This window comes from Amborella trichopoda, chromosome 4 (genome assembly GCF_054954075.1).
Source record: "Amborella trichopoda isolate Santa Cruz 75 chromosome 4, AtrichopodaSantaCruz75HAP2 v2.0, whole genome shotgun sequence".
NCBI lineage: Eukaryota > Viridiplantae > Streptophyta > Magnoliopsida > Amborellales > Amborellaceae > Amborella > Amborella trichopoda.
Window position 1 is genome coordinate 50,008,681 of NC_142339.1, and position 27,427 is coordinate 50,036,107.

A 27,427-nucleotide genomic window follows, 5' to 3' on the forward strand; every position below is an offset into this window, starting at 1 on the left:
TGTATAAAATTTAAACAATCTTATTGCGTACTTTGCCATTGTATTGTATGCTGAGAAAATTTCTAGGACAATATTCCCTAACTAGGGGGCGTACAGTGCGGCTAAGGGTCGGGACGTAATCAAAAGGTTTTCTATAAGGTGTTATATTATAAGCATGATGAGCCTTTGCAATGTACACTTGCGGTGATTGATTTATGCAATTGAGCATTTGTAAAGGCACCGGTTGTAAAAATAGATCACTCCATCCAAAATGGGATTGTATATTGCGATATAATTTATCTTTCTCACAGATATAGGGAGAAAAGGGAAAATAAAAATAAATAAATTAAAAACTTAAAATAAAATGAAAAGAGAATATACTCTCTTTCAAGGTTTTCAAAGAGTCCACCCTAAAAGTTATTTTTACAATAACCAAAATCACTTCTTCTCCTATTTTCTTGTCCAAGTACATATTTATAGAAGATAACATGAAACCTAATTTTCTCCTTAAAAAAATGTAATCGATATTAAACCCTAGGCCTTCATCCTTAAAGAATTCAATTTTTAATTCTACCCTCATTTTTTTATAATAGAAAAAAATTGTAAATACCCAAAAGAAGAATCCAAATAACTCTAAACCTGAATTTTAATATTTTAAAAATTAATAAAGTAAGAAATTAAAAAAAGTAATTATATCATTATCCCTCGGCTGTGAGAAGCTCTACCTTGAATTTGTTGTTTTTTTGTGTCCTTCATAAGCAATTCGAATAGTTGGTGATGGAGTTCCACCATTTTTTCGGTTCATTATTTTCTTTTATGAACCACTTAATCAAACACTTTAAGAGTTATACAATGAATGGTTGGTGATGAAGTTCCACCATTTTATCGATTCATTAGTTTCTTTTACGAACCACTTAATCAAACACTTTTAAGAGTTAATACCTATGGTCATGGTATAAGTTGAGCAAGCATCTTAGCATAGTACCACTACAAACATAATACTCTAAACTATAGTTACTTAAGATTAATGCCAAAAACCACATTTCAATAGAAATCGTATCGTGTAGAATAGCTAACCACTATTAGCCAATCCTAAAATTTGGGTTGTCTACTTCATGGATGTAGGAGTCATGAGTTACTCTAAAAGTTTGGAGGCTAGTTCATGCATTTTCATGCATAAAAATGAAGTTTCCATAACATGCCAAGCCTAGAAAATCCATTAATTTACTCTGAAAAGAATATTTATAAAAAGTGGTAACATATTTTTGCTATCTGAATTTTTTTCATGATGTACGGATATGGCCTTTTGGCAACCCAAAGATGTATTTGTTGTATCACAAGATGAAGGTGTGGAAAGACATTTTAGTCGATGACACTTTAGTTGCTTTAATGAAAAGAGAAAATTTTGAGGAAGTTAATGAGAATAATAATTCTCTACATATCATTTTAAGATGTCAAAACGTTGAAAGACTAGCCGAAATATTGAAATCAATCACCTTTTAGTGAGTTGCTCACATTAAAAACAATTAGATGGTCATGTCATCATAAAAGCCCTTTTCCAACTAATTAGATAGTCACTACTTAAATTTTTTTTTTTTTTTTGATAAATGTTTCTATTTTTATTGATAACTACAAAAAAAAAATTACATCATTAGAAATAACAAATAAAGACAAAGAAACACCGCCCTTAACCAAAAAATCAACCACATTGGTTGCTATTCAATATTAGGTTGTTATTTTCTACAGCGTAATTGTGTATGCAAGTACCACCACAACCATAAGATATTGGGTTGCTCTAAGCATTAATTTACTTAAGATTAATATTAAAAAAATATTTTAATAAAAATTGCATTACGTACAATAGTTATACGACTACTTCAAAAAAAATTCACTTTATTAAAATTTTAGTTATTAAATCTCATAAAAATTATAGTTCAGAGATAAAATTTAAATCTAAATAATATCCATAGATAAGCTCAAATTTAAATTATAAGTATGTTTAATAATAAAGGAAGTAAATAATATTTTGTTTAAAATGGATATTTTAATTTTTTAAATATAGCTAATCTCAACTAATAATTAATAATATAACAAATATTTATCTTAAAAATCGTAAATTTCTCGTAACAATAGTTTCAATATTAATTAATAAGAGTTTAAAATTAAAATTATGAATTAAATAATATAATTGTGCAATATCATAGGTCATAAATAAAATTAAATTTATAAAAAGTACACCTACGATCACCCACATTTTCATTTATTTACATGATACTTTGATTTTTTTTTTTTTTTTGTGGAAAACAAGATACTTTGATTTTTAAATTAGGACCAAATTGATTCACCAAAAAGAAAAAAATAGGACCACCGAATATAACACTGAATATTGAGAGAGACCATCGTGTAATGTATAATCAAGACCAAATTGATTCGCCAAAAAATATTAGTAGCAAAATATGAATTTCAATGCAAAGCAAATCTCTTCGCCAAAAAATATTAGGACCAAAATATGAATTTCGATGCAAAGCAAATCTCTTCAAATCACGTGCATGATTAAGTTTGAGTCATTATTATTATGTGTTATTCGTAAATAACTTAAAAAACCTGAATCTTTTTGAGTTCACCTAAACTCAGGACACAAGTCTACAGTTCCCATGCAATAATTTACTTAACAGAAGAGAAAAAGTACATTTTAATAAAAATCTTCTAATTTTAAATAACTTAAAAATTTTAAAACTTTAAAGAGTTGACACGTCAATTCATGGCCCAAGTTCACAAGGCACTAGAACATAGTACCACCCCAAAGATAACACATCGTAATGCTCTAAATAGTAGTTTCATTAGGATTAATATAAAAATCTTTTGCTCTCTTAGAAGGATTTAAATTATGGGACATGTGTTCCTATTAATTAAATGTTAATTTTGAATTTTAATTAACTATTTATAACTTTATAACTATAAATATCAACTTCTCACTAAAATTATAAAATTTTAGTTTCTAAGTTTCATTTTCATTTGTTGTGATTCTATAAAATGCACATAAGTTGTTATTACATATTCTTACAATTGATAATTTTCAACCATTCCCTAGGTATTTTTAGAGCTACTAAGAATTGGCACCTAAACTGGTGATGCAAGTTGAGCAACAAACATAGCACGTTACACTGCTCTAAGCAGTAATTTTTTTTTATATAAAAAACCATAGATCTTCTGATTTCTCTTAAAATGATTCAAATCATGTACCAAGTACAAATTCCTATTAATTAAGTGTTAAATTAAATCTTAGTCAATTATCTATAAGTATATTATCAACATATCAATCAAACAAAATTATAGTATTTAAGTTTCATTTTTTAGATTCAATATAATTCACATATGTCATTCTTACATATTCTTACCATTGAAAATTTCTACCATTACTTTTTTCTAGGTATCTTTAAAGCCACTAACACCTAAACCCTTAACACAAGTTAAGCGAGCATAACAACATATTATCAATACAAACATAATACATTACATCACTCTAAACATTATTTTATTTAAAATAAATATAAGAAAACTATGTTCTAATAAAAATCCTATGATTTTTCTTAATATAATTCAAATGAGTTAATATTCAACCATTTGCAGGAAATATTCCACACACGCACGTGCCACACGCAAATAGGTACAAGATGCTCTAGGCGCAGAGAGCTCTGTAAACCAACTTACCCAACTCTCTCTCTCTCTCTCTCTAAATTCTCTCTCTAAATTCGTCGAAGAAGAGAGAGACAGGCGATGGGCGAGGCTGAGGATCTTCTGCTCAAGGATTTCTTGGCTGAAGTCAGCGAAGTCGAGAGAGACAACGAAGTGGCCAGGTTCCTCTCTCTCTCTCTCTCTCTTCTTTCATTTTCAGACTCTGTTGACTATGGTCGAAACCAGCTCTCTCTGAACACTATTGAAACCTATTCATGACGAATTTTTGATAAATATGATGATAGTGGTTTTGTTTCGCGGTAGCTATAACATGCATGTCTTGTTTCATTGTTTGTGGTGTTTAGTCGTTTGCTTCTCCTTGTTTTCTTCTTTACCTTAATTTATTTGTTGGCGAGGCTTTCTTTTTCTTTTTGGATAAGTAAATTTGATGTTTTCATTGTGAAACCCATTGATTTTTTGAATTACTTTGGTGCTGAATGGGGGACTGGATATCACTGAGCTTTTTCATATTAGGTATTTGACTCAGACAAAAAATTAACTACTTGAATTTATGTGACTGTGCTCTTAGATGCAATCCTTAATCTTTTGGAGCACAGAGTTCTTAGGTAGACCTTGGAGTTTATGGGGTTTTTCACTTCTGTGAAATTAATTATGGGAGAATATGGCTTCTGAGATTGTCTCTTATTCTTTTGATGAAATTATTGGAATGGATGCTATCAAATAAATAGTTTGGAATTGGATAAAGCCAACTTGCCTCTAGAAGAGAGAAATTTCCCAATAGGGGAAATATAGCATAGTGAGAATGGTGACTTTTTCTGTGTCCATATTTCAAATTATTGGTGTCAAATTCATCTTGAAAGCGGTATCTCTCCTTAGTATTCCTAAGACTGATTATATTTTCGGTTCTATATGGTAAAATTCAAGAAACTCCTGTAGCTACAAGGATCATAATGAAAATACTACCAAATGATAAGTGTTACTTGTGCGTTTCGAGGAAACACAGAGAGTGAAAGGATGTGCATGACCCAGTTATCGGGGGGGAGTTGGGTTTGAATTCACGACTTCAAAGTTGTAATAACGAGCACCATGAGCTACGGACTCAAACCAACCTGACCAGAGAAACAATGAAATCAAGGTTGATTTTGATGTGAAAAATTCAATTTTAGGGCATAAAGGTACTTGTGCTCTAGTCATTGAGCACCAATATGGGTATGGTATCTTTTGAGGCATTAACAGTTTCAATTATAGAAATATAACACCTTATTTAGGGTGCAATGGGCTTGGCCGACCCTGGCCAGGGCCAGGCCCTGCAAGACAGCCCTGGTTGGCGTGGGCCCTTTAGATATGGCTGGTCCAGGCAAGAAGTGCCCAGCTTGGCCATGATCTGCCTGATCGGCCCAGCCTATGGGCAACATATACTGGCCCGTGCCTAGGCAGCCAGGCCATGCCTCCTGCCCCATTATCACCCCTACCCTTATTCTCGAGAACCTCACAAGTCTTCTTTCTAGTTTTTCAGTATGAGAGACAGTGAGAAACAATGACAAGGGAAGAAAGGGACGTAACATTTGTGGGTTTTTTTCAAACTACTAGTAGAGAGTAGTTAAATGGAAAGCTCAGAACGTGAATAATTATCTTGTCGAACTACAAGCAGAGAAAACGTGAATAATTATCTTGTCGAGCTGAGAGCATGAATGGTACAATGAAATTAACATGGATGCAGCTTGCAGCATGTCTCATTGCTGGATCCCATGGCTAGGGTCTAAACTCATCCTTAAAAAGGTCATCTTATTACTTCAAACTGGTTCTAAATGGGTGAAATTACCTCAGCTCCATGTCATCTGGTTATATTCCCGATGATCCAAGATCGTAGGGTGTTGGAATGAGCTCAGATGGCAAATGGAAGGAAGGATATTACTTGGAGGGGTGCCTTCAGGAGCATGGACATAGGCATCTTGAAGGGTTGTAGTAGAAGCAGTGCTCTTAATTTTCTCTGGGCTCCCATTCATTTGTTTCATCATATCAAGTAGAACACTTACTGTATTCTAAAGATTCACTCTCCATGTTAACGCTTGATATAGCATGAGCTAGATCTGTAGGCTAAAAATCACCGAGTCTTTCACATTAAACACTTTTATTGGGTTTGGTGCATTGTACCGTCTTGCATTAATTTTGTTAGGGATTAATGATGCGAAAGTGAAGGAAATACCATATTCTATTCGGACATCTCTGCCCACTAAAATGATGGATGGTGAAGGGGAGATATTTGGAGCTACCAGAACCTGACATGCCTCTCTACCTCACCATCCATTATTTCAATGATTGGTGATGACCCAGTGGATGCTGTTTTTACATAGTAAATTAAATCACATTATAATATTCTATCCCGTTATCTCACTGATGCAGCACCCTTTCGTACTGATCTGGACAGGAGATGCATTCACTCTGTCTCATATCATGTTTAAGATTCATGTCCTATTGAGCTGATGTGACTTTGATGTTTTCATTGCGTCATCTTTCTTAGATGTGTTATTCATTTTGGTTTTCGTGCACCTAATGCTGCAGGATTCTTTCATGCTTCAAGTTAAATCCTTTTGAGCATCTGAACCTTCCCTTTGATTCAGCCCCAGATGATGTGAAGAAACAGTACAGAAAGGTAATTCCTGAAGTTCAAGTATGTATTTACTTGAAGTTGAGCTAATTTTATGTATGTAAAGGATGCATTGTTTATTTTGTACATCCCTCTTTCTGCAGATATCATTGCTGGTTCATCCAGATAAGTGCAAGCATCCACAAGCAAAGGAAGCTTTTGCAGGTATGTGAAGTTTTGAACTTGAAACAACCTTTATATGGTGTTTGATGGATGAAATGTTTCTGTATTTACTTAGCCAAATAACAAAGGCTTCTGTATTTTGTGATTTCCTATTATTGTGTATGTGGGACTGCTCTTCATTTCCGATCCTGTTCTTTTTCGGCCAGTTTATGAAGATTTGCTTTTCTGACTAAAACTGCAATGTCCTTCCTACTTTTGGATATGCTAGGCAATATGGGCTGTCCTTTCCATGTATAGGTCTACAAAGAACATGCCAGAAGATTTGAATTGTTCATATTGCTCTTTTGTTTGAAGTGAATAATCTATTTTTTGAAGGTTTTCTTTGTTTCCTCCATTGAAATCTTATATTCACATACTATTTTCATGAATTTTGTGTTCTCCAGCTTTTTTTTTTAACTTGGTTTGCTTGGTTTTAGTTCTTAAGTTCCTTCCCTGGAACCTTCGTCTTTTGTTATATTTTCGTTAATTTTTTTATGCTAGTCTTATGGTTGTTTTATGTGTGGCAATCAGTATCATGATTGATTTGGGTACTGATGCTTGACTTCCACCAGCAGTTCTTTGTAGAAAATTAGATATGATATATTTATTGAACTTGAGAACACAAAATTTTAGCAAATGCAACCCTGTTTTTAGTTAAATAATAAAGAAGCAATGAAAGGAAAAAGAAGAAAGAGAATAAGGATGCACGAGATCTAGAGAGAGAAATGAAGAAGCTTAGAGAGAGATAGTTACGTTGAGAGAGGGAGAAAGAGAGAGAGTCACGTTGGGTCTAACTTATCCCTTGACCCCTCTCCTTCATATTGCTAATTTACAAAAATACCCTTAAGTGAGGGAAATGACAAATAAGTACTTAGGGACTTAAATACAGTAGTATGAATTATAAACTTTAATATTGACAACACTCTTCCTCAATTCGGTGCATAGTTACGGGGATCTTCTCAAGAGGGGTCGTTTCTGCTCCTGAATCTCGTTCTAGCACTCCGAAGCACGGGATCTTGATTCTGGATGATTCCTTGATATTAAGAATTTCTATCTAACAAAATCAGAGATCTCGATCCTATGTCAATGGGACCTAGATCCCTATACCAAAAATTATTGTTTCATGAGTAAGTGGAACCACGATTCCTCCAACATGGAATCGAGTATCCTATGCTCTGGGAGCGAATCCAATGGCACATTGTTTTTGTTCATAAACAATGGACGTGGATCTCCATTTTTTTTTATGACCTACAAATGTTTTAAATTGCCATGATTTTCTATATATTTTACAGTTCACAACTTTACACACCTTGTGAATTATGACTCGTGTCTAGTTTCAAAGAAAAGCAACAAGAGAGGGTAAGGAGAGAGAAGCAAGAAGTTGTAATGAGATACAAAAAATAGTCGTGTTGTGGTTCTATTTTGGAATGAGGTCACGAAATATAAGCTAAACTCCCTTGGGGCTAGTTCATTGGGTCTTGTGGACCTCCCAAAGGGCTTGATTGTTGTTTAACTAAATTGCTTCACACTTGCCTTGCGGGTGATAAAATTACTTGTATGCTTGAAAATGTGAGGTCTGTCTCTTATGCAGGTCATTGAGCCCCTAGGAATCTTTGATGGAGGAGGGCTATTGGGAAATTTATTTGGCAATGTCTTACCATTTTTCTTGCTTTGCAAAGGAGAACTTAGTTATGGTCTGCATTGATTTTTTGGGAACAATCTATTGCAGTATTCTTAGATTACATGTTTTTAAGATCAAATCGGAGTTCAATGTCCCCACCTATTTTTTTACTTTTTTTGGTAAAAAAATTCCGAGTCAGAACTCCAAGCACCGATCCAGGAGCATTTTAGAAAGAACAAATATGTTCACAAAAAAGGGGCATTGGCGTCAAATACAAAATGTGAGACATTATCTATTCCTCGCATAAAACAAAGGATATTAATAAAGGTTTCCCAATTTCAAAAAATAAAGGTTTTCCAATTTCTAAATTAATATTTATTATTTCAAGCTAAAATGATTCCTTTGTGAATTTGGAAAAAGTTAAAAATACTATCAAATGGAACTTGCTCCCAAATTACAGCACAATGGATGATTGAAGTTCACGAACCTCAACCCTAACACAGAGGAACGTGATGCAATCCCATAAGGGATGCGCTCCTTTGCAGATATGGACCTCGATCCCTAAAAGCCATGGATCTCGATCCTTACATTTTCCCATGTACAAAACTCACTCCCTCGACCACGAAACTTCGTGGCTTCCTCGCTCTCTGCTTTCGCTCCCAATCCCATAGTTTTTCCACTCCACGCTAGGTAACTATGAGTTGGTGGATGGATATAAACAAGGTTTAACCGCTTAAGATCACTTGTAGTCGTGTCTTCCATATAACCTTGGTAAGAATATCTGCAAATTTTTCTGGTTGCAACTCTTTGAATGAAATGTTGGTCTACCTCTATGTGCGCGGTTCGATCATGCTAGACTAGATTGTGCATGATAATAAAAGCTGCCTTGTTATCACCATACAAGGACCCCTTCATAGGAAAATCAAGGACAATGACCCCTTCATAGGAAAATCAAGCTCGCGTAATAGAATTTTTAACTAGAGTTCATACGCACCATAGGCCATGGATCGGTATTCTGCTTCTACACTTGACTTGGCTACAATTGACTTTAATCGTCCAAGTCATAAGGTTACCCTTAACTAGTATACGGTAGCTAGATGTAGATTTTCAGTCCACCATAGGACGAGCCCAATCTGCATCTATATACGTCTGAACTTGATTTTTAGTCCACAATAGGACCAGACCAATCTGTGTCTATATAAGTCTCAACTTGATAGTGCCCATGATTAACGAACATCAATCCTCTACTTGGTGATGATTTTAAATATCTAAGAACTCAATGAGAAGCTTCAAGATAAGTAGTTCATGGAGCATGTATGAACTGTCTAATCACACTCACAACGTTTGCGATGTCTAGACCTTTGAAACATAACCAGACCTTTGAGAGCTTCACTGCTTTGGTCTTCAAGTTTGTTATTTTGTTCCGTAAGAGTATCAGCTGGTTTGGACTCAAGCTTTCCTATTTTCTGACGGAGGTCCAACACATACTTCCTTTGGTAGATAAAAGTTTATCTCTTAGACTTGGGCCCCTTCTATCCCAAGAAAATACTTCAATGGACCTAAATTTTTAATTTCACGATCCTTTGCCAGAAAGTTATTGAGTTGTTGAATTTCATTAGGATAATTACCTGTTACAATACTATCATCCACATAGACAATCATGGCAGCGGTATTGGCCTTGGTATGTTTCATAAATAGGGTTCGTCAATATGACTATGAGTATATGCAATTCCTTAGACGCACTACTAAACATCTCAAACCAAGCTCTTTTGTCTACAAATGGCCTTTTTCATTTAACTAACTTTTCCCTTTTATCTAGGAGCCCTAAATCCAGGGGGAGGTACCATTTGCACTTGTCCTTGCAGTTCCCCATGAAAGAACATATTCATGACATCTAGTTGGTGCAAGGGCTACCCCAAGTTAGTTGCTAGAGACAAAAGGACTCGAATGGAGTTCAGCTTAATCACATGAGCGAATGTCTCCCAATAGTCTATTCCATAATTCTATGTGAGCCTCTTAGCAACTAATCATGCCTTATATCTGTCAACTGTACCATTGGCATTGTGCTTTATAGCGTAAATCCATTTGCAACCAACAAGCTTCTTCTGTTTTGGAGGGTCTATTAGCTCCCAAGCATCATTATTGGTTAACGCTTTCATCTCCTCGTACATAACCTCGTTTTTCACTTGGGATGAGCTAAACCTTCTGTAACATTGGAAGGAATACCTTTTTCGGTCTTTTGGCTAAGATCAAGTGTAGTATTTGTTCTTATCAGTTTAATAGCTGATACATGATCCATTGGACCACATGATATTAAATTAAATTTTCAATGGGGTAGGGACCACCACTCTAGCTTGCTAGTGGATACCTCGAGTGTTACCCATGTGTTGCATTATTACTGGGGCCCGGCGCACCCCTAAAGAAAAAATTAAAAAAAACATTGGAAGGAATAGAAGCAGAAAACACAGAAGATACGAAAACACAATAGGAAGGAGATAAGGACTCATAAGAAACAATGTTACTAATTGGGTGTATAGTGCAACTTTGTCTAGCTTTTCTTATGGCATTGGGCAGATCAGAATCATCATACTGTGATTTGGTGGGACTACCTGGATTAGAGCTATGCAATTGGCTTGGAGGTCTGTCAGCTTTGGTGGTCTCCACTTCTTTTGTATCCATCAAGTATAGACTTTTAATACTTTCTTTTCAACATCATGGGAATGCCCCCAATGTCCTCCTGAGCTTCATAATCAGAAATAGTAGGCATAGGTAGAGGAGCATAAGACCTCTCTTCAACACTATGCTCCCCTGAAGAGGTAAGAAAAATAGTGGACTCACAAAATGTTACATCCATTGAGACAAAATTTCTTCTTGACACTAGATCATATCATTTAAAACGCTTTTATGTCGACAGATCACTAAGAAAAATGCATTTTATAGATTTGGGATTGGACTTTGTATGGTAGGGACCAACAACATGAGCGAAGCAAATACAACAAAGAATATAAGGGGAACATCAGATGATCAGGATGAAGAAGTTTATATGGAGAGTTATAGTCTGGAACGTGAGATGGCATCCGATTGAAAAGATACCATTTAGTAAGCACAACTTCAGACTAGAATTTCTTGGGTACATTCATATTCGAGAGAAGAGTGTGGCCAACCTCTTAAGAGGTGTCTATTCTTTCTTTTATTTATGACAATTTTGATGTGGTGTATATGAGCAAGCATTTTGACATTCCCTGCTGTGTTCTTCCAAATAGGATAAACTCCCATTTTAATACTCGCAACCTTGACTAGATCGAAGTACGTTAATTTTAGTATCCAATTGAGTGAGATCATCTTAAAAGACCTTGCAGATATTTGGATATTTGTAGATCTAACAGGAGAGGGACCTTAAATATCAGAATAGGCAATAACAAAAGGAATAATGCATTTATTGTTATTGGATAAAAAAGAGTGTCTACAATGTCTTGACTGTTTACTGACCTCAAGTCAAAACTCTTAACACATCAGTCGAAATAAACAATTACAAAACTAAATTTTCAATTACTGAAAAGGCAATGACAAGTCAGAAATGCCACTGCCAATTCTGATCTTTCCTAACATTGCTGTTGGACTGACGGGCTTGAAGAGTAGTTGTTGCCAAGTCTAGAATGTAGAGACCACTAGCTTCATGACCACTGCCAATTGTTTTTGTCGTATCCAGGTCCTGAAACACACAATGGGAAGGAAAGAAGATTATACTACAATTTGGACTCTTGGTAATACTACTGATGGACATTTGGTTTGCTGCAAAGTCGAGACATGAAGAGCTGATGACAATGACATTTGAGGAGAAATGTTTAGAGTTCCTTTCTAGTGATAGAGGAAAACGATCCATCAATAATCCTAACATTATTTCTACCAGAACAAAGGGAAAAACAAGGAAGACATACCGGTTGTGATCTGAGGCTTGTGAATCAATAATCCAAGACTGTCTAGGTAGAGTGAGGACCTGATGAGCAGAAGTATGAATACCCTAGTTGTGCAAAGGATGAAGGAGAGGTAGTGGATCCTCTGTAGGAGCTAGTAGCATCTCCTTTGGAGCGGAAATTGGAGGTTGGATTGCATTGAATAATGGCTAATCAATACTAATAGTAGCTGAACCCCTAGGGGATGAAGCATCGTGAGCATGATTACACTGATCTGGAAAGGTTGAATTTAGCTGGCTGACCAATTAGATCCCATCAAGTTTCTTTAATATGACTATTTCTACCACAGTGATCACATTTCAATTTTATTTCATGGATTGGGACCCCCTTTTCCAAATCTCCGAGGTTACCCCCCTTATTGTAATGAGGCTTAGGCAATAGCAGAACGATCAACTACTTGAGTAGACAGCTTGACACTTTTTCTACTCTCCTTACTTTGGGTTAAATCTTGCCAAGAACTCAAAAATACAATTTTGTCCATAAAGTACTTGTATTTCTCCCCATCTTCCTTACAGGCTGGTTTAAACATTCAAATAGTGGTCTAACTCCCACATGCTATGAAGTAGGCAGATATATGCCGCAAAAGACCTCCCCCCCTATCGAAGGTGGGAAGTTTTCTGCCTTAATTGGTATACTTGAGTCACATATTTGTTTTGAGAGTAAGTTTGGTGTACCAAGTCCCAAATTTTTCTTGCCGTTTGAGGGAACATGATGCCCCTACTAATTGATGGTTGCATGGAGTGTAATAACAAAGACATCACAGCCAGCTTTTCAGTTTCCCACTTCTCATATGAAGGATCTGTTTCTTTGGGTTCAGTAATTTTACCATTGATATACCCCAAGTTCCCGTTTCCACTAAGAAATATTTTAGCATATTGCGACCACTCTAAATAATTTGTCTCATCGAGTTTGACAGTCATAATTTGCAATCCAGGTTTATATTCTTGGATGCCCATATGGGAGGTTACACTTTGAGTACTAGCGATGATGGAAGAGTAGCCTGAATCACTGATATTAGACTTATAGACTACAATACAGTTCAACGCACCAAGAAAACATGCTGATCAACACAACCAGCCACTCGAATTCACTTCATTTAGGGATCCGAGACTATCCATACAAGAGATCTTGATAACAAATGGGTTTCACAATTCACAGACAAAGGTGTGTCACACTTTAGGGGGCCCAACAACAGATCTTAACACCATTGAACCATCCCAACCAGATGTGGGGTTTCTAATCCAGCATTAGAAGTCGAAAAGGTATAGAAACCAACCATGAAATCTGGGTTTCATATCCTATAGTTGTTTTCTCAGATTTAGTGTTTCTGGCTGTAGGGCTGATGGTGACCCTCGTATGGTTAGATCACATCATTAGGGTTCAAAAAACCATCCCAAGGTCCTTTGCTTTGATATGGAGTTGAAATATACAGCAGCCATCAAAGGAAAAAAGATGAAAGAGAATAAGGAGATCTAGAGAGAGAAATGAAGAAGCTTCGCACACAAGAGAGAGAGAGAGAGAGAGAGAGAGAGAGAGAGAGAGAGAGAGAGTCGTGTTGAGAGAAGGGAGAGAGAGAGAGGTTCATGTTGGGCCTAACTTACCCCCACGCCCTTCTTTAATTATATATACACACTATTAAATACTATTAAATTTACTAATGCACAATCATGTGTTTCAGTAAGGGAAATGGAGAATAAGTCATTAGGGACTTAAATACAATAGAAAGAGCCATAAACTATAATATACACGAGGTATATAACACTTGTTTATGCCTCTCTCTACTCTCTCTATACACGTTCTTGGATTTCTTTGACCAATAGAAAATCATGCCTGTCTCATTATGGAGAATTGGGAGTAATCCTTTGACATATATAGGAGCATTATGGTGATTTGAGCCACATGATGTGTTGCATCATTACACATGCATAGTTTTCCCTCAGCTTGGTTATTGGTTTTGCAATGTATCTTTGTCTGGGCATGACCATGCTAAGGCTTAGTCAAGTTTTGTAGGCTAAGGTGTTATTTGTATGTTTGTGCGCCTTACTAGGCTTTGGACTAAGTGATGCTATTTGTGGGGTTGGTAAATCTGTTTGCAGTGTGATACTGTTGGTTGTCCATGATTCCCAGGCAGATATTCTCTTATTACATGGATCAAATATAGGGCATCCTATCTACACATAATTCTAAGCAAGGAAAAAAACAAAAAAAGAAATAAAGAGAAGAAAGACAAACCCTGTGACATGTAGAGACATTATGAACTCCTAGACATATGGTTAGTTCCAACACCTTGGAGATGGAATCTGGTCCAGCTCGGCTGCCTGCATAACGGGTTAGCAAGATAATTGCAGCTAGGATGGGTTGGTAAATCTTGTTGATTGGGCTCAGGAACCCTCTTTTGTTAAGCCTTTTCTAGTGATGAATTTTTCCTTATTAAATTTAAAATATTGTCTACGTTGTCCCTTCTTCTTGAAGGGTATACTTTCAGTCCGTGGAATTCATTATCCCGTTCCTTATTAATAAAGAGTGACTTTTTCCTACTTCTGAACTACCCAAAGTCATGCTAAAACAGTCTTAATCTTACAACTCACCTGCCCAAAAGAGCGTAATGGCATTTCTTGGACCTTGTTTGTTCTCCCACTCAATAATGGGATCATAGTTTTCATGTCTATCAATCATTCTATATTATCTTTCTGTCCCCTAAATGTATTACTTCTCAAACTGGGACAAACGGAGATGCTCTCTGAATTTTACTCTCTTTACTAATTTTTCAATTCAAGCAGTTTGCTTTTTCTATGTTCGAAATTGTTCATGTTATGATTGGTGCTATTGATCCATCATCTCTGGCTTCTCTCTTGCCTATCTAGAGAATATGGATCCCTCCCTCAAGACTGTAGTGGTTATATCATCTTATATGACAATTTCTTTATTTTATTTTATTTATTTATTTGTTTTTTGCAGCATTGGCTAAGGCTCAGCAGTTATTGCTTGATCAGCAAGAGAGGGAATACCTTCTTATTCAAATTAATTCTGCAAGAGGTACAGAGTTATACGATTGTCTTTGTATCCCCCCCCCCACCCGGCCATCATGTTACACCGTTTCATATGCATATTTATAACCCTTTTTTTTTTCAAACAATGCTGCTTCTAAATTTGAATGTTATTAGCTTAAATGCCTTGTGAGCTGTGGAAGGATCATGTTATATATTGATTCAAGCTAGACTTGGTAGTTTCTTTCATCAAGATTTGTAATTGCTGTCCTTCTAACCAAATTAAAAATCTTAACCAGGTCTTTCTTGTTTTATTTTCTGACTTTCAACTCTAAGTTGTCGTTGAATAAATGATGTTCAATATCTGTTTATATTGAAGGCTTTCTATGTACTTCATTCTTTAAAATGAAATGACTTTGTAAAAGCAAAGCATCAACAACGTGCTTATGGTGATGTAGACTAAGCTTTTCACACCTACCATGTTGGCTAATCTTAAAAATTGACGATGGTGGCATACTGATATTTGGGAAGACTAAAAAATAACTAATGTTTTGCCGAGGACTTGCAACTATAAGATGCATGCAAAACTAGTCAGTCTCATCACCGGTTTCTAGTGACCGATGCAGTGCATCACCCATGCAGTTGTTGACAAAATCTGGCCACTTTTTTGCCTTCTATATTTCGTAACTCCCAAATTCTACTCTCTTTAAGAGTAGCAGAGAGAATTTCAATAAAGTCCTACCATGGGAATTTGCCAACTCGCTGGTCTGGTGGTCCTCTATTCCACCAAGTAGTAGTTATCTTCAATTTATTTTGTTTGGAGACTTGAGGTTCTTAAGAGGATTCTTTCATAATTTACCATACAGCCTCATGACCTTACCTAAAAATGACCTTCTCTGCCTATTGGCACCATTATTGACTATCAGCAACAATAATCATGTCATGCCTAGGGCTGCACACTATTCATCAATGTCAATGCAATGTACAACTTACCGCAACTTGCTGCTTGTAACTTTGGCAACAGCAGGACCAGTCTTAGTTGAAGGGATCTCCTAACATGGATGGCGCTACTGCACTCGCAAAACGGGATCACGGTCTGGCCGTGATCCCATCTGGGGGAAGTGCGATCTCAAGTCAATAGGAATTGGTCAACCGGTTAAACACCCATATTCTCTATATTTTTAAATTTTAAAGCAAAAAAAAGCAATAAATGCATTTTTTTTTATAAAAAAGAGCAATAATAATAAGAAAATAAAGTAATAACTACTCAAATCCATGTATCATAAATCTTTCAAAGAAAAACTATATTTTAAATCTGCATCAATCCCATAGAAAGAGTTGTAAATCCAATGTCCCAAAATTGCGTTTAATATAGGGAATGCTGGGTCCAACATTTGTCACAAATGGTTATAGGGTATCGACCTTTCATTTTTTTAAAATGTGTCTAAGAGATAGAATGATCTCTCTCATACATCCCTTTACATCTCTTTCTCTATATATATTTCTATTTTTATGTGCTGGATCTTCTTCTTTTTTTTTTTTTGTGGTTAAATTTGAAGAAAACGGTTGGACTTCTATATGATTTGATTGAATTAGTATCTGTTATTATCACAGTCAACACATTCCAAAAGAAAAAAACCTTTTATTATCATTTAAAATATAAGACCGAATATATCTTTAGTAATATTTCTGAAGGTCTTACATATAAGAAGATTCAAGTAAATAAATATCTGCTATCACTCTCAAATTTTATTTGAGTAAATATCTTTTAAGTATAGTCCAAGATATTTTGAATATGTTAATTTTACATCTAAATATTTTTATAAAACTGAGTTTGATCTTTTTTTTCTTTAAATTTGTATGGCTTTATATATTTATTTTACGGGTGCCTCATGGAGCTCCCAAGGAAAGGCTAGCAAGCGATGATCTTGCTGCTCCCGCACCTACTCCCTGAAGGTGATATAGAGTCTAGGAAGCTCTATTTACAACACTTGGACTTTGATCTCAATTAAAAAATTTGCAAGCAACACTTTCACATATAAGTTTCCAACCACAATTTTGAACTTACAAAGACTCAAATATCGTTGAAAATGAAAGAATTATACCTCTATGGAGTCCCCAAATTATAAAATAAACGCATTGCTCATATAGAAGCAAACTACACCACTTAGCATACACTTATATATAGACTGCACATACTTTTTTCCCATCAATATAAACAAACTCCAAACTTTGCATAATCAACAATTAATGACGTAAGACATTAATAAACTCAAAGTTACAACAAATAAGTGCAAAACAATGAAGGGAAGCCAATGGTCGAACCCTTTGCGCCCCGGTCACACATAAGCAGACCTTTTAGGGACCTAAGTTTGTTTTATGGATGATAGCACAGATGGCTATAAAACACAGAGGTTGATCTTCACTTATGAAGTGGGAAGCTTATGTGCACTTGAAAAGCACTTGATTAACTTTGAAATGAGAGAAGTGAACTTTTGGTGATGGAAACAATAAGCAACAATCATTTATAAACAACTTGAACTATGTGAGTGTATATCGACATAAACTCGAGAAAACAATAATAGTCTCATAGGGGAAACACTTTAGGATCAAGGGCCAATGATACGGTACTCAAATGGGGATCAAATGTTTGCTCATATGCCCAAAATATTTCAGAAAAAATCTCAAAGATGATGAAGAAAATGGTGTCTAAGAGCAAAGTAGTAAACTAGACTATTCACATATGATGGTATACATGCATAGTTACATAAGGGACTTAAAAATCATGAGTACTCTAGCATATATGGATGAAGAGGCTACTGTAGTCTCTGATTTACAGCAAAGAAAAGTGGAACAAAATACTCTAGAAATGAAAGGTGGAAGCTACCTTAGGTGTGGAGCACCAAGTAACCTAGACACTATAGAAGAGAGCCCTAATAGCCATGATAATTTTGCTCACCAAATGGAAGAAGGAAGAAAGAAGTGGGGTGTGGAGCCTCTCTCTACTCTCTCTCTTACTCCCATCAAATGGGTTGCAAAGTGTGTTTTGAAATGAGTCTAAGGGAGCTATTTATAGGCAATTTCAAGTGACATTTTAAGTGAATTGATCAAGACCCTTGATGCTCATCATCCATGGCACATGAGACGACTTTGATCCTAGCCACTCATCCTTATGTAACCGCCTTATGTAACCATTAAGATCAAAGGATGAGATTTCACACCCTTATCATTCCTTAGAAACCCTAGATTAGGCTATTTTACTAAATTGTCCTAAGTTTGAAATAAATCTCCCATTTGCCATTGAAGCATATCAAAAATGCCCATTGTTATCTTTTAAAAATCAATAAAGAATGCAAGGGGAGGGTGTGCCGTTCGTGTAATTGTGAAAATATCTTCCACCCATCCAATAGGATTAAGCCATTTCGAAAGATTCACATGGGCTCAAGCCAATGAGGTGATGCCACACAAAAAGTAACTTTAAATATCATTCCCAACCATGGATAGGGTTTGAGCGATAATTTCATGGCATACCCAAAACCCTACACACATGTGACATGTGACTAAATAAATCACTTAAGTTATAAAAACACTTTTCTCATTTAGAACTTTATAGAACTCAATGAACAAATACACAAAAAATGACAAAGGACACCCATTTGGTTTTGATGTCAGCCATTAGTGGTTCCTTGGAGTGCCATGTGTCACCCTATGGCCACTTGGGTGGCACATGCCCCCCCCGCCCCAAACTGGTTCCTCAAGTGGAATTAAGGTTAAACAAATCCAAAAACTCTTTTTTCTTGCTCCAAAAAAATTCCAAGAAATTCTACAAACCATATTTTCCATCATAAATACTCATTATGGCATCAAAATAAAATTGGAGAATAGGTAAATAAGATCTCTAGGCTGATATCTAGGTATCGAAGTACTCTACTGGGCTAGTCCGAAATGATGGTTCAATGTTCATTCTTTCGGAATAACCCAAAAAGCCTATGCTCTACAGTTTATGGCAGGGACGCATAATATGGCTTATCAAAGTCACCCCAATCAATATCCCATCAATCTCGGGTGTCAGTGGGTTACAGGTGCACCCCTGGGGACATACATGCAGGGTCCACTCAAGGCACATGTGTATAAGCTCCTCTTAGTTGGATCACACTTTAGAAAATTGGCTTCCCATGTGATTGTAGGTTCACATGCCATAGGGTGGTCTCGTGTCGAGGTACGGACTCATGTCCTATGAGTCATAACCATCCCATACAATGCCCTTACACTTAAGGTACTCGGGTTATAATCTCTTCTTGGTTCTCTTAGCCCTGGCCAACACGTAATTCATGAGGCATACACTCAAATGTATTTGTGACTTAGAGTTGATCCTCACACCTCTAAAAGGGATCTCTCTATCTCTCACACCGGTATATCTCATTGCCTCATGTACGGCGTATATGATTCTTTGCCCTAGTGCATCAAGCACCTAGAATTATCATCTCTCACTCACTCCCACTAAGCAAGGGAATATTGGATTTAAGGTCTTGAAAGGCCATAATTCTGACACTTCCCTCCCCCACTCACTTTGAATAACTATGGGACCTGTTACTGGCACATCATCATGCTATTCCAATGACAAACTCGGCCTAGGGCCTTGGTAGGTTTCTTTTGTTGCCTATTTGGGGTTCATATGTTTTTGATTTAAGGAGCTTGACTTTATGCCATGGGGCAATTTATAGAAAGTTTAGAAAATAAAAAGAAGAAGCAGAGTTTATGCATTGTACCTATTGGTATTTGGTCTTGTAAAGAAAGTGTGACAATTGGGTGAGGAAGAAAGCACTTGGGGGAAGGGTTGTAGTTTGGTATTGGGTGGAACTTCTCAACAATCTATTAGACATGTTATATTATGTTTGTTAAACTTCTCAACATTTGAACAGATCACTTTGATTCCTTTTCTTTTGCAAACAACATAAGTCCTTGGAGAAGGAGACCATGGAAAGAATATTTCTTATGAGTAAAGATAAAGGCATCAGGAATTGTGAGGAAGGGAGATTGTTATCAATCACGTCTAATACTTTCCTTGGACCTTCAAGTTTATAGATTGAAAGTTCGAACTTTTGGCTCAGTAGGAAGGTCCAACTCATAAAGTTTCCAGTCATAAACCATATTTTGAGAGACAACCAAGCAGTGATAGAATTCAGATTACACTTATATGAAACGTAAAAGTCAACACCCACTAAGTTTTGATGCAAGAGGTTGAAGACTCTCTACTAAGAGGTTATGGTTTATCGTGTTCTGATAGTGTATTTATTATTTATTATTATTGTTATTTTTACATTTCCTTTTTTTATGTATCTTATTGTGCAAAATTCTTGCACACTCATAGGTATATATGAAATCATGATCTTGTTTCTGTAGTTGCTTCTCCAAATGGGTTTGGAGTAATATTTTTAACTTCTATGTCAATTTCTATTGTTTCTTGAAAATTTCTGTTCCATTGCTCATTCTCGAATGTCCTTCACTGGTATTAATTATACCATTTGTTATATATGAAAGAGAAAAACTTACTTCCTTTTGATTTATCCGCTCATTAAATTCTTGTAATCTCAATTTTTATCTCTTTGATTGTATATCCCAAGCTAAGCAATTTATGTAAATTCTTTTTGAAATGATGAACTGCAGATGAATTGAGAGCCAAGAGGAAGAAACAATTAAAGAAAGACACTGCTTCTAAATTGAAGTCGTTGGTTGATGAGGTAACTTCAGACTGCATTTGAGATTGTCCTAGCACTAGTCTGACAAACTATTGCTAACTTATTCATTTGATCAGCATCGAGATGTGCCTCTCTAAGCATAGAGGGCAGTATTTCTTGATTCATTCTGGTCCCAATTGAATGATGGGGCTGGATTTGTTCAAGACAAAAGTTATGTGGATGATGGGTTTGCCTTGAGAACTATACATCTTATGCCCACTAATATATGATTTATGTATATTCATGGTGTTCATATTTTTATTCTATAGAATGTACAATGTAGTGAATTGTTATACACGCCTTTTATCAATTGTTGGTGTACTATGACTGAATGATTAGAAGTTTATAGTAGTGTTTTGGTTGCAGTGAAGTTCTGCAGATTTATGGATTTTGTTGTTGAAAGTTTTGTAGTTTTTGTGGAAAAACAACTGTTCTGTATTCTCTACTGCCCAAAATTTTTGCATTCATATATTGCAATATCCATGCAGAACAAACTATTGTGGAGTTGCATGCACCTTCCATTTCCGTGGGACTGCAGAGCAGTAACTCTGGCACTCAGGTTTCATTTGATGCATATGCTCTTTCATATTGCCCTTTTCCACCAAAAATGCCTGAGTTTGTCGCTTTCTTCCTTTCCGGTTTCAATGATTATCATCCAGTGCAATGCATGCCAAAGGGAATGGAGTTTCAGGATGAGACTCAAAACTATAGATCCCTGACTCCTTGGAGTAGGGACTTTTGGTTGTTATATGGCAGTCAATGTCATTGCGCTCCATTCAAAATTTGGGGCATCTAGAAATCCTTTACAATTAATTACAAGAGTTTTAACAACATTAAAAAAAAATAACTACGAGGGAACTTATCACCAACTCAATACATGTAGAACTTCTTGCCTTCACCTTTTTTTTCTTGTGATTAGCAATAATTCTTACAACTGTGAGGGTAGCGAACCCATGCTTACATGGAATTAGCTTCCGTTGGGACATGAACGAAATCTAAAATATGAAAATCACATAAAGGATCTTTGTCCCAGCCAGTGCCCATGTGGTCGAAGAAATTCCTTTGGATTGTCTATTATTAAGAGAGCTGCTTTGGATGATAACTTGGCCACACTCCTTCTGGTGCCTCCTTAGCTTTGGCTTGCTTGACCATTTGTATTGACTATAGGCCCTATGAATATCTTTATAATGGTTCCATCTGCATTTCTGATAACTCAACCATACTCTGCGGGCCCATGTTCCTTTGGTTGCTCCCATGAAGTTCATCTTTTTAACATTTTTGTGGAGCTGTAACCAATTCCTAGAAACTCGTGGTCTTTCTGCAAATCACGCATTCTCGATGCCTTATATCTTCCGTGTAAAGCTGTTCCATTGCAGGTCTTTGTAGAGTGCAGGAGATGATGCCTCTTTTAATCATATCAATCAACATGTCTTTCTTTCTTGATTCATTTATTCTTCTTTCTAGATGAGCTAGCCAGACGATGGCTAAGTATGTTGCCCAGCACAATATTGCATCCCTTTTGCTTTACCATGAACTCGCCAAACAAATGAATTAGTCACCACTTCTCACCAGCATTTTGGTATTGTCAACAGTGACCCGTTGAAATGCCATTCACTATATCCATTTGGACATAAGTACTCTGTTACCATCATAGCTTGAGATGAAGCAACTTTTAAGACTATAGCGAATGGATTCAGGGAGTTACAGGGTTCAAATTAGCCTCTTTTTGGACAGGTGGCCAGTGTTTGTTCGTTGTCTCAATGGAAATATGATCATCTTATTTATTTTTCCAGAAGGAAACCATTCATCCATGGCTGGTGTATGCCAAATAGCTGCAAGAAAATGGGGTTAAATGAAGTCGTAACTTGCCAGTTGCAACCACTTCCGATTGGTGTAGAATGAGATGGATAACTGACTTTTAAAAGAGTGAGATGTACATGCATACATGTATATGAATTGAGTGTATAAACAGCATGTTAAGTTACAAACTTGGACCAAGCCATCTAGCAAGAAAGGGGGACATTTCTTGGGGTCGAATCACAAGAAGTTGAGAACTGAAGCCCCCTCTCTCGCTATTTAATTGTCTAGCAGGTTGGACTTGCTCCACCTGTGTGTAAATAAGATATTAAAATTTGCACATCTTTCAAAAATTTCTTCATAGTAGTAAGCTAGTCTCCATGGGCATCTAGACTCCTTGGCCCATGAGATTACATTTTTGGATCTCTTTTGATTGGTAGAGCACCCCAACTTGGGTTGAACATTTGATGGAGTTCATTTCAATGCTATTCATTTCAATAGTTTCAAGAGTTATTTACAAGACATGTTCTATTTGTTAGCCATGGGTACAATTAGCTTTGAATGGCCTCTTAGATCAACCAACTGGTTTAAGGTGGATGCCTTTGCATAAAAAAAATTTCTCATCAATCATCAATACTTGGGTGTATGATATTTGTGCTCTTTATCTCAAGATTTCGGGATTTTTAGTTTCCCTTATATTCCAAGTTGGAGGTTATTGTTGACTTTTTCTTTTTCATTTTAATATCAAATGAAGAAATATGACATCCTTATTCTACTTTTAAAATATATATACTGACTTACTGTAAAAGCTGACTATTCAAGTCGTCATTGCAGGGAAAATATGAGCAACAGTATGAACGGTCTGAAGAGTTTCAGCAGCAACTAAAGATGAAAGTACGTGAAATACTAACTGAACAAGAATGGCGTCGCAGGAAAATGCAAATGAGGGTAAACTATCAGCTAATAAAGAAGGGACTGTATACAGTAATCTAGTGAACTTTTGTATACTAGCTCCCTCATGTCATCACTGTTGAATGAAATGAGCAATGTCAATGAAGAGAGAGTGGGACTCATTATTGTGGTCATGTCTCATCTGGCCTTGCTTTTCCATTTGGCTCCCATCGTTTCATTGGATGCTGATGACCCCAAAGGGAAAACATTGTGTATGACCCAAGCTGACTGCAATAGTAACTGTTCCTCCCCCATTTTGGTGGCCATAGGGGCATTTGTTTCGCCCCAAATTTAGCAGACACTTCTCTTGGACCCAGTGAAGGAGCCCATGAAAAAATTCTGAAAAAAGAAACCATGAAAAATGGTTTCTTTGAAGACAGAGACAAATGTAATGAGTATGAGCTGTCTATAATGGCAAAGAACAAGTGGCATTAAATTGAGACCTAAGGGATGTGTTTGTCGCCAAATTTTGTAGGTTGCCTCATCTTCACTAGATGAACAATTTTTTTAAAGAAAAAAGGATTTTGACTTCTTAAAGGGCTAGATCTAGCTGCTCATGAAATGGATGGCATGTGCACTCCGAGTTAGAACAAACCATTTAACTGTTTTTTACTTCCTTTCTTAAAACTTTCTTTCCATGGGCTTCTTTGCTGGATCCAAGAGAATGTGTGCGCCAAATTTGGATTGAAAAATACCCCTAATGCCACCAAAATGAGGAGGGCGGATCATTGCAGCAGTGCCCTTTGGCAGGCCAAGCGCGTTCCCTTTATGATAATATACTTTCACTGTAAGGTACATGATTGCTCTTCCTGTTTCAATCTCGTAATTAGTTGAATTGTTTCATGTTTGACATGCTTCGTATATTTATCTATAATGCCTAATCGTCATCATGATTATCACCATCGTCATTGTCCGAGCTTTATCCAAACTATTTTTGGAGATCTATAATCCCTAAAGGCTTATAATATTTGTCACTATGGTGCAGATATCAGAAGAGGAAGGTCGATTGAAGAAAGATGAGGAAGAAGCAAAGGAAATGTGGAAAAGAAAACGTGAGCATGAGGAACAGTGGGAGGGAACAAGAGAGGAGAGGGTTTGTTACTCATCTTTGGAACTCACTGAACTTCCCATCCTGAGTTTCTTTCCTTTTTCCAAGCTAGTGTTACACTTTTCCTATTTACTGCAATGTCATGTACTTGGGATCTTCATAAATTCAAACCTATAGAGAACTATTTGAATCAAAAGGGCCTTCATTAATTGTCTGAGGACTTCAATTACATGATCTCAAAGTAACAGCGAATCCTTCACGTAACAATTAGAAAAGGAATTACAGATGCACCTCCTAAAATGTAGAATTAAAGATGCAACTCAAAAATCCATCGGAAAAAGGTTGTTTTAATGTTGAAACCGTCTAATTGATCATCTTGACATCAAGATGTATGAATATGAAAAGAAAAGAAGATTTTGAGTCTCAGATAGTGCATCTTGCAGCATATTATCTTTGACGATCCATTTTTAAGATTTTCACATGTTTATAGATCTACTTGATTTTAACCAATAGGAGTTTAAAATTTTGTAATTAGATATCGAAATGGATTTTTAGATAATCCTAAGAATTTTTACACCAAAATTACATATGTTAAATTTAGAGGTGCGCCTTAATTGGATTGTTTAAGGTTGCAATCTTATAGAAACCACACCCATTAGAAAATGCCCTGTTCTTTAGCAACGATCCTTATCATTCATTTGCCCTTAATCCAAAATGATTTGTATTGAATTTTAGGGGCTTAAAGTTTCTACAGGAAATGTTAAAGTAGGTTGCAAAGTTACCATATAGGGGTATTTTATCAAAACCCTATATGCATGCATACACAACTGTATCTAGTTCTATGGCATTTTGGTTATGCCCTTATATTGGGCTCTACATGGGGCAGGCGGGCTATTCTTCTTGTGTAGTATTAAGAGATCATAAATTCAGATTTCATTGTAGCTATAATTCTTTACCATAGAACTATAACTTCGCATCACATAGAGAATGCTTAGTTTGGCTTTTGGAGGTGGAAAAGGATTCCGTGAGTGAGCTTAGGCTTTTCAATAATGAACGTGCCTGTGGAGAGCTTCCTGCATATTCTCAAATTGATTGTTCGGAAAAGAAGTAGGCCTTCACTTGTAATGGTTTAACACATTCAGATGGCATTATAGGAAGTGTTCTTGGAAGCTTTCTTACTTCTATTTTATATTTGTTCAATTTTTTGATTTAAGTGTTTTGTATTATTTAACTGCATATTATGTATTTATCCATTTTCTGGTGCATTCAGGTTTCGAGCTGGAGAGACTTTATGAAGGCAGGAAAGAAGGTGCTCTACCTTTGATAATTCATTTCTTTATTAACCAGTTAAAGAAAATCATTAGTGAAATAGATGGAATGTGCTAGAGCATATATTGACTACGTAGGGATGAGTTAATATGGCATGATTTTGTTTTTCACAGGGTAAGAAAGGGGAGATTCGACCGCCTAAGCTCAAGACTGAAGATCCAAATAGGTCGTATGTGCAAAGGCCAGTAAAACGAGGTTGAGAGAGAGAGAGAGAGAGAGAGAGAGAGAGAGAGTGGCAGGGATTGCTCTAGAATTTGAAAGATGTGAAATTGAAAATTCAGCAGCGTTCTTGTATCAATCATTGTGGTATTAATAGAAAAACATCCCCAATATTCGCTCCTGACTGGAAGAATGCTCTCTCTCTCTCTCTCTCTCTCTCTCTCTCTCTCTCTGATTGGATGATCATGTGGTGTACCAAAAGCCATGCAGCTGTGGTTCATGGCCTAGCACAAGTAATGTTCTTGAATGAATTCTTTGAATTTGATTTTTTAAATAAGTGAGAGGTAAAGTAGTAGGTCCTGTCTGCCTGCACAAGACGGGTTTATCAGAGATGGAGGCAAATCGCACGTCTCGGATGTGCTTTTTGCTCACAAATATTTGCTTTACACTTTCTTAAGTAAGTGGTGTGAATTTCAGCATCCGAACGGCTTGCACTATAAGCTTGATTTGTGCATCCAAACAAGCCCCTAAAATATCACATGATTTTTTATATGAACAGGTCATAATACTAGACCAGGTTTCATCCTTGTTATAAAAGAACAGCGTCCCAATTTACACCGTACGGGGATTGTATGCTACAAGATTGAAATGGAACTTGCTCAGAGACTTCTTTTGAGCCTTTTTGAGTCCCTTGCCTTGGCCCTCTCCTCCACCAATTAGGGGTTGGAGACGGGTTAGATCGGTTGGATTTGGTGATATCTAAAATCAGCCACATAAAAAAATCTCATATTATGTGGGATTGAGATTGATATTGATAAGTTTACTAAAAGAAATAAAAGTCCAAAAAGATTAAGACTCTTGGATATTATTCTTGGTTTTAAAGATATATATAACATCTATATGAAGTTTCCTATTTAGTGCGCATTCTTAACTTTATATATATGGGATTAAAGAGAATAGACAAATTACAAATAGCATTTTGTGTGCTCAAGAAATCATTAGCTCTTGGATAGCCAAAAAAGAAGATTATATGTAAAATTGATATGGAAAAAGCTTATGATAAGATAGAATTGCTATCGGATAGCCAAAAAAAATATTGTATGTCAAATTAATCTGAAAAAAGGTTTATGATAGGGTAGAATGAAAGATTTTATTGAATACGATGAAAGCTATGGGTTTTGGATAAAAAATGGATAATGTGGATCAAAGGCTGTTTAAAAACAACCCATTTTTCAGTCCTAATAAACGGTAGGCCAACTTTAAAGTTTTTAGGGCAATTCGTCAAGGAGATCAATTACCCCTTTTCTTGTTTACTATAATGGGAGAGCTTTTTAGTGTG

At 36.1% G+C, this 27,427-nt stretch overlaps 1 protein-coding gene and 1 non-coding gene across 3 annotated transcripts; both read left to right on the forward strand.

Annotated features, from left to right (window-relative positions):
* Positions 1–3,601: 3,601 nt before the first annotated feature.
* On the forward strand, positions 3,602–26,269 carry LOC18429038 (Chaperone DnaJ-domain superfamily protein). Of its 2 annotated transcripts, none has more exons than XM_011623166.3 (9): positions 3,602–3,836; positions 6,238–6,328; positions 6,427–6,487; positions 15,038–15,115; positions 20,734–20,807; positions 23,436–23,549; positions 24,538–24,645; positions 25,871–25,909; positions 26,043–26,269. In XM_011623166.3, exons 1-9 carry the CDS (start codon positions 3,757–3,759, stop codon positions 26,127–26,129), a joined length of 732 nt encoding a protein of 243 aa, XP_011621468.1. In that variant the 5' UTR covers positions 3,602–3,756; the 3' UTR covers positions 26,130–26,269. The 2 variants fall into 2 exon arrangements, with proteins under 2 accessions (XP_011621468.1, XP_020519803.1); XM_020664144.2 differs by having other exon boundaries at positions 23,436–23,495.
* Positions 10,328–10,524, forward strand: LOC148782553 (U2 spliceosomal RNA). Its single transcript, XR_016055180.1, has one exon. It is a non-coding gene; the product is annotated as a U2 spliceosomal RNA (small nuclear RNA).
* Positions 26,270–27,427: the final 1,158 nt, after the last annotated feature.